The 8674-nt window shown below is 41.7% G+C and overlaps 2 protein-coding genes across 3 annotated transcripts; both read left to right on the top strand.

Annotated features, from left to right (window-relative positions):
- Window positions 1-2057: 2057 nt before the first annotated feature.
- Window positions 2058-3236, top strand: LOC124017156 (calglandulin-like). The gene is made up of 4 exons (XM_046332549.1): window positions 2058-2118; window positions 2733-2862; window positions 2990-3087; window positions 3193-3236. Exons 1-4 carry the CDS (start codon window positions 2058-2060, stop codon window positions 3234-3236), a joined length of 333 nt encoding a protein of 110 aa, XP_046188505.1.
- LOC124031556 (uncharacterized protein C3orf18-like) lies at window positions 2813-8638 on the top strand. Of its 2 annotated transcripts, XM_046342949.1 has the most exons (7): window positions 2819-2862; window positions 2990-3087; window positions 3193-4173; window positions 5450-5945; window positions 6059-6084; window positions 6317-6443; window positions 7733-8638. In XM_046342949.1, exons 4-7 carry the CDS (start codon window positions 5655-5657, stop codon window positions 7811-7813), a joined length of 525 nt encoding a protein of 174 aa, XP_046198905.1. In that variant the 5' UTR covers window positions 2819-2862; window positions 2990-3087; window positions 3193-4173; window positions 5450-5654; the 3' UTR covers window positions 7814-8638. The 2 variants fall into 2 exon arrangements, with proteins under 2 accessions (XP_046198906.1, XP_046198905.1); XM_046342950.1 differs by having other exon boundaries at window positions 2813-2862; window positions 2990-4173.
- The last annotated feature ends 36 nt before the right edge of the window (window positions 8639-8674 follow it).

The following is an 8674-nucleotide window of genomic DNA, read 5'->3' as shown; positions in this document are numbered from 1 at the left end:
AGTAGGCCTAGTAATGAATGCAAAATACCAAATTATAAATCCAATAAATTGATCATTCATCTTGGTACATTATGCGTTTACAGTAGTTCATAAAATTATATTCTATACTTACAGCTACATATAAGTATTTTACAGGAAATTATGTTTTGACTCAAACAAATATAAGGATCAAGTTGGCTGCACCAGTTTGGGTGGGTGGGCAGGGGACTGCCCGCCTGCTTGTCTAATTACTATGCGACCTTGTGGTTAGAATAACCTCCCTGAGATTGGAAGGTTGGGAGCTCGATCCCTTGCTGAGTCATACTAAAAATGGGACCTGATGTGTTTCTGTTTGGCACTCAGCATTCAGGAGATAGATTGAGTGTAAGGCGCTGCAATAAACTAGCATCCTGTCCAGGGGCTGTACTTGTACATCAAGCTGCCTCACACTACAGAGACAGGCTTGTGCAAGCTTACTTAGTTATGAACAGATCTCCTACCCAGGATTAGTTTTGGACAGTGTTTGTGTATCTGCTGGGTATTTATACATTTTTTAAAGTGTTCTAGACCTATACAATTTTTTTGGGGCCCTTATTCATATCTAAAATCTGTTGCTAAAATAAAACCAAGGCAGAAACATGTTCTGACCAAAGGCTCCATGAGCCTAAGACTTTTTCTTACTGGTGATGACTGTGAATCCACATGCACTGGTAGCAATTTCAAATGTTCCCTATGGTGCTTCTTTCGTTGAATTGAACTCCTCTGCACTATTAGAAATAACCTTTGGCTCAAAGTTTGTGCTAAAGAGATTCACTCGGGACTGCAAAGCACCTACTGAAAAGACTCCTACTCCCCAGTAAAAAGGCACATGACAGCCCGCTTGGAGTTTGCCAAAAGGCACCTAAAGGACTCTCACAACTACAGAGAGATCCTTGATGAAAACTTGCTTCAGAGAGCGCAGGACCTCAGATTGTGGTGAAGGCTCACCTTCCAACAGGACAATGACCCTAAGCACACAGCCAAGACAACACAGGAGTGGTTTCGGGACAAGTCTCTGAATGTGCTTGAGTGGCCCAGCCAGAGCCCAGACTTGAACCTTATCTAACATCTCTGGAGAGACCTGAAAATAGCTGTGCAGCGATGCTCCCCATCCAACTTTGAGAACATATACAGAGAAGAATGGGAGAAACTCCCCCAAATACAGGCGTGCCAAGCTTGTAGTGTCATACCGAAGAAGACTCTTTTTGTAACTGTTTTTGCTTTGTCATTATGTGTAGATTGATGAGGGGGGGAGACTATTTAATCCATTTTAGACTAAGGCTGTAACGTAATAAAATGTGGAAAAAGTCAAGTTGTCTGAATACTTTCCAAATGCGCTACATACTAATGATATTTATGTTTAATTTGTATTATCAAAAGGATTTATATTGACAAATTACATGCCAGAAATCAGTCATATTTAACAGATGTATGTGAATCTCATGGCACTGTAGTTCCAGCAAGTGCAGAATAGATATCTCTTGGAAAAAGTGTAAACCCATCCCCTATATACAGTACCATAAAAGGTCTCCTTGTATAACTAACCCGGGGGAAAGGGTAACAGAGGTTCTTGAGTAATAAAAAAAGGTAGATCTAGTCTCACTATGAATCGTGTCGGTGTACATCTCCTGTCAATTTCTCTAGCACCAAACAAAATGTCGAGTAACCTTTTGGAAGAATTCATCTATTTTTCTATAATTTGTAGGATTCTACAATTTGTCAACATGGGCTCATATTTTATATGTATTACATTTTCTTTAAAACTGACCTTTGGCCTTGGACATGAGCGTAAACATTTAGTAGTTAAGTACTTTCTTTGCACTTCTTAATCTGAGTGCGTTATTTACAGGCCTACATGACATAACATATTTGGATGATTGAACTTTACTCAGTTCAATCAAAAGTTATTCTTATTCAGTCTTTTTTTTGTTGCTCTAATACAAGAACAGATCACTGAGTATAAAAGTGTTTTCGAGATGTTTGATGAGGAAGGAAATGGAACAGTGAAGACACGGGAGCTGGAGCGACTGATGAGTTGAATGGGAATCAATCCCACCAAGAGAGAGCTCCTTCAGATGGCTAAAGATGTGGACAAAGATGGTGAGCATATCGTTCACAATATGGCCTTCATTTTAACGTGACCATTGATATGTTTTATGTGCATAATATATAATCTTACTAACTATTTATTTGAGCAACTAATACAATGTTATGTACCATAGTAATGATATGCTGTATTGTACAATTAACTTGTATATCTGACGAAAGAAAGTCGACAATGCTTGTATTCCACTGTCAAATTTTTGTATGAAATTTTATCAAATGGTGCTGTTCTTCTCACACAGATGAGTGATGAACCTTTTCTGTGAAGATTCATTTTCAAAACCATTGTACTGTAACATAACATGTAGGATTTCTCTGTTATCACTAGATGTCAGTGTTTCACTGGGATTCACTTGTATAATACTAGTACTCAGGTCTAGGTAATTCGTTTATCTCTGTCTTTAGTTCATCTCTGTCTTTAGGAATGTAATACATTCCTTACCACCAATAAATACCAACCACCCAGTACGGATACATATTTTTATTTATTCAAAATGCATCCAAAGAAATTGTATAACTAAGGCTGTCAAATTCTCATTTGGTTTCCTATTCACAGCTATATATAGCCAGTGGTAATATCTCCCTTATCACCTGTTTTTGTGTCATCACAGGAAAAGGTACTTTTAACCGTGAGAGCTTCCTGGCTTTGATGGCATTGGTTCATGAAAGCGCGAGGGGCCAACATGCTGTGCTACGAGCTGCTTTCGAGGCTGAGGGATATATCGAGTGGAATACCCTGAAGTAAGCCTAACAATACCTACAGCAACTATGGCTTGATTCCAGTTTAGATACCTTTTTGCAGACTGTTCTTCCCCAATATGTACTTAACTAACTTTTAGAATCAGTAACAAACCACCTCTATTTGCAGGTATGTGTTGATGAATGTAGGAGAACCACTGAATGAGTTAGAGGCAGAGCAAAAGATGGAGGCAGATAAAGATGGATATGGAAGCTTCGATTATGAAGGTAAGAGAAGATTAGTCTCTTTTGTTTTTATCTTGTTGAGAATAACCTGGATAAGGTGGAACAAATAACCTTTTTACCATTAAAAGCATAACATTTTCTTCCCAGAATTTGTGAACATGATGACTGGAGGCTCCTTCAAGATGAGCTAAGTGAATCAAAGAAGGCAAACATGAATAGGCAACATTATATTGGTCAGGGTTGACAGTGTAGGTTACTGTTATGAACATCATGCTTCACCGGTTTTGATCATGCATGTTGATAAAACAAGACAATTGCTTTCAATGTTGGTCTTGAAGCATGCAGATGTTTATATTTGAATTCATATAAAGATGTGGCTATTACTACCTTGTATGCTGACTGATTGACTTTTGATGTAAATATAGTAATTCATATGTATGATTTCTTAAAATGACAACCACAAAACATCTGTACAACCTTAAGGTACTTACTATATGAATGAAAAGGGCTTGAGTGAAAGCACCTTGGCCTCACTGAGAATCTCCAGTCCCTTGCCTTTTTAGAGGATATTCATCAAAGGGTTACATTTCCAAGGCCAGCCACCCCCTCTGCCTGATAGCATCTGGTCTGCTCAACCAATAAATCCCATTCTCATCCCTAAAGCCAGATGGACAGCTCGGCGAGCCAACGGCAGCTGCCGCTTACACCCCATCCGACCTATCACAGGAGGGATGGGGGCTTTGGATCACAGGGCTATGGTTGCAGAATCCCTGGAGCTTCTACTGTTATATGAAACACAACAAGGGGCAAGGTAGGGGAACAGGTCTAAGGAAGCAAGGAGAGATCGACAGAGAATCCTTTGGAAGCAGCCAGGGGTTGGGTTGCTTTGTATGGAGTGGAGCTGCGGTGAAAACGAGTGTGTTTCCCATGTAAACAGCCCCTCAGTCAGTGGAGCAGCTGCCTGCGTTACTGCTGAGGAGCAGGGAGAAGCAGAAGAGGAGGTGGTGTAGAGAGGGGGAAACGTTCCTTCTCCTTAAGATATTACGCCTCCTCTATCTTGTTGCCTCCTATGGCTCCTTTTAATTTTAATTTTTTAAAATAGTGCTTCTCCTACCACATCGACGAAAGGTAGGTACTGACATAACATATACCACTAATCTGGGAGGGCATTTAAGGTGAGCTTGCATGTCACGTTGGCAGGATTAAAAGCCTTTATTTATTTATACTCATTGGCTTACAGAGGAATGATCACTGTGCAACAACATTCCATGGTGTGAATAAGACTAAGAGATAAACATGTTATATTATGAACATTTTATGTTGACTGTCTTTGCACTGTATTTGATCTCTAATTGGACAGTGACAAAGGCTGAGACTTTGCTCTTGGTTTTGATTGGTGGAGAGCTTGCACTACACATGTTCCTCATTTGGTGAACAGACTGGCATGCAGGCAGGCTACAATCTGAGGGGGGCGGGACCCAGGATGGCTCATGTGTCTTTGTTTTCACGGTTTGTGTGACACTATAGTAGGGTGTCGGATGTCTGCCATACTATCGGCCAACAATATACATGGCATAATTCAGCATTTCATTACATTGACCCTCTAATTACATCTTATGAAGGCTTAATGAAGCCTTCACAAGCCCTTTATAAAGTCTATATAGATCCATGTCTGGGGGTTTGTTTTCCTCTGTATTGTATCTGCTTTGTTCTGGCACCGTTTTCTCTGCTTCTGGTGCCCACATCCTGCCCACAATACTACCTGCTGCCCTGTCAGCACAACGGGTTCTGGGGTTCAATCTGATGGAATCAGGGTGGGGACATATATGCTTTTACCTACTTCTACGAACACATACTTTTACGTAGCGAAATTCTAGTCATGTCATGAGCACTGTGACAAACAGACAAGATTATTTTGCATTTAGTTTAGTAGTTATGGATGATGCATCTTGGTGGCAGATTGTTTCGTCATTTTAGATCAAGATACACACCTGACTAATTTCGGCAGGTGACCAGAGGCTTTGCCTTTATTTATATAATCAGAATGAAAATCCCCTCCTGTTTGACAAATGTGTCCCTCAGACCTCAAACATGCTACCCACCTAAACCTCTTCCCACTCTTTTCAAACCGTTTGCGGGAGGAAGGATGTTTGTGGCCTCTCATACACACACACACACACACACACACACACACACACACACACACACACACACACACACACACACACACACACACACACACACACACACACACACACACACACACACACACACACACACACACACACACACACACCCCCAAAACCAACCTCCAACCAAACCAGAGCCATATGATATGCTATTGTAGTGTGCATAATATGTCTGTTTGTTTGCTGATCTGATGTTGTAAAATGATCCGTTTCAGGTTCTGCCTGTAGAGTGTGTTCTGGTGTGCTCAATGCATTCCCAAAGCTTCAGTATACCTCAGTCCAGAGAGATACAACCTGTGGCTGTTGTGACACACATGGGTGACTGAGATACAGAAAAGAGACACATTGAGACACCCACAGCAGTGGAACACAACAAGTCAGCTCTCTACATTCCTCGGTTGTTTCGTCTCAGCTGAAACCATGGATTCGACCATGGCCAAAACCACCGCTAGCTTTCTCTCCACTGTCTCCAGCATGACCCCCACCTCCATGACCTCCCTCCTCGCCGTTACCACGGACGCAAGGATGGAACGGGACAATGTCACCGCATCCAGAACAACACTCGTGACCAGTACCATTACTATAACAACAACCAACGAGACAAGCTACAACGCCACCAAGCTGCCAGAGGTGGCGTTAGAAGGCCCGGGGATGGGCATGGTGCTGGTGCCCTTTGGCATCATCACTGTAATTGGCCTGGCATTGGTCATGGTAAGAAAGCAATCGCTTGTCTGTTTGTCATGACAGTGTGAACGAGTCGCTTTTGCCCCTTTTATCTAATTAACAATGTGCCTCCCTGTTCCCCACCATGTCTCCCATCCCAGATGTTGTATATCAGGAAACGGAAGAGGTGAGGACATTAACTTGAATTGCAAAGTAATTCATTATATAAGAGTTAGCAGTTCAAGTCATCAGCCGGATTTGTGAAAGGGAGGGCTGTCCTTCATGCATATTCAAATAATCATAGCATTGACTCTCAGTAATGTGTGTTTCTCACATTTCATGAAACGTTTCAATACGAGATACATTTTTCTAACCTTTTTGTTCCCCCCTCTGCCTTCTGCCCTGTGTTCACCGCCCAGACTGGAGAAGCTGAGGCACCAGCTGATGCCCATGTATAACTTTGACCCGGCAGAGGAACAGGATGACCTGGAACAGGAACTACTGGACCACAACCGGGACGGCAACCTCACAGGATCCAATAACAAGGTACTATGTACACTACAAGCCTGAAGCAATGCTGCGGCTGCACTCCCATGTTCAATGATACTGGTAATCTACCGTAGATCTGCGATGACACACAGAAGTCTTAGCGGTTCCATTATGTTCAGACTCATCTTGAATCGCCGGCAGCGATCTATTGTTCACTGATCTACAGTTATATTATATTATATCCGGCGGTTGGAACCAAAAATCGCACATTTGGACTCATCAGACCAAAGGACAGATTTCCACCGGTCTAATGTCCATTGTTCGTGTTTCTTGGCCCAAGCAGGTCTCTTCTTATTATTGGTATCCTTTAGTAGTGGTTTCTTTGCAGCAAGTCAACCATGAAGGCCACTCAGTCTCCTCTGAACAGTTGATGTTGAGATGTGTCTGTTACTTGAACTCTGTGAAGCATTTATTTGGGCTGCAATTTCTGAGGCCGGTAACTCTAATGAACTCTGGGCCTTCCTTGCCTGTGGCGATCCTCATGAAAGTCAGTTTCATCATAGCGCTTGATGGTTTTTGCGACTGCACTTGAAGAAACTTTCAAAGATCTTGAAATCTTCCGGATTGACTGACCTTCATGTCTGAAAGTAATGATGGACTGTTGTTTCTATTTGCTTATTTGAGCTGTTCTTGCCATAATATGGACTTGGTATTTGACCAAATAGTGCTATCTTCTGTATACCACACCTCTACCTTGTCACAACACAACTGATTGGCTCAAACTTATTATGGAAAGAAATTCCACAAATGATCTTTTAACAAGGCATACCTTGTTAATTGAAATGCATTCCAGGTGACTACCTCATGAAGCTGGTTGGGAGAATGCCAAGAGTGTGCAAAGCTGTCATCAAGGCAAAGGGTGGCTAATTTGAAGAATCCAAGATATAAAATATATTTTGATTTGTATAACACTTTTCTGGTTACTACATGATTCCATATGTGTTATTTCATAGTTGTGATGTCTTCACTATCATTCTACAATGTAGAAAATAGTGCAAATAAAAACCCTTGAATGAGTAGGTGTGTCGAAAGTTTTGACTGGTACTGTAAGTATATATATATATATAAGTAATTGATTCACTTTCCACCCCTTTCTTTGTTCCTAACGCTACATCACTAAACAGATGTAATAAGCAGTCATAGCAGGGGCAGATTCATTATTCATTGGCTACAAAATATGAATACAAAACAGTTGATATGACTGCTTATGACCATGGCAGTACAAAATAATATGGTGTCTCATGTCTCACAGTTATACCATTTTGCCCCCACCCCACCTCCTGTAGACTCTCACGACCTCCCAGGGGACGACGCAGAGGCCCAGTCGCCTGGTCTTCACAGACGTAACCAACGTTCTCAATGCATAACAGCACTCTTCCATGCATGAGAGGGGACTGGGGACTAGCTGTCCCATCATAGAGATCTGTCGCTCAGGAGGAAAAAAAGGAAAACTGGATTGAAGGCCATGGAAACAGACTGATGTTTGGAGTATGTTTTTTTCAGGGTGGGCTATAAGGGAATTCTGATGTTTTAGTTGTGGCGTAGTCTTATTTTCATTGTCTACAGTTTCTAACTTGTTGTCAGTGACTGAGTTGGGAATTATGGGGAAAGGATGCGAGTAATGATTTTGCACTGGTTGTTATTGGTTGCACAAATACTTCCAAGTGTGGTGCATTGTGGGATCGCTGTCTTTCTCTGCAGTTCTAGTGATATTGGTGGCAGAATTGCTGGAGCTCCCACCTCGTTCTCTAATGAGAACGTTGTCTCGAATGTATTATTTCCCACACGTTTGTATTTTGCTGCTAAATGTAGACAACCACATTGGACAAGTGACTCCCTCTAAAACGGGTCATGCTCAATGTTGAACTGCTTCCATAAGGGTGGTGGATTAGAGACCTGGACGTTCTGCACATTAGAAAACTAGAACACAACATCAGGAGATCTGGAGAACTATTACTGCTGCAGGACAATGCCTGGGGAACTGTAACCCACCTAGTGTACACTACTATACTGTAATGTACCCACACACACGTCCAAAATGTGTCCTTCAGCACTTACGCCTCTGTGGGGACTCTCCATTTGCCATCAGAGTATTACTAGTAGTGTGTTTCCTCGATAACAAGTAATAAAGCAGCTGCATTGGTTTCTATACACTAAAACAGAGTATCTAAACCACAGTATTTTGACGACCACCTATTGTTCTACGATTGTTTGATGAACACATGACA

The sequence above is a fragment of the Oncorhynchus gorbuscha genome, linkage group LG03, assembly GCF_021184085.1.
Source record: "Oncorhynchus gorbuscha isolate QuinsamMale2020 ecotype Even-year linkage group LG03, OgorEven_v1.0, whole genome shotgun sequence".
Classification (NCBI taxonomy): Eukaryota; Metazoa; Chordata; class Actinopteri; order Salmoniformes; family Salmonidae; genus Oncorhynchus; species Oncorhynchus gorbuscha.
This window is presented reverse-complemented; position numbering and strand designations above follow the sequence as displayed.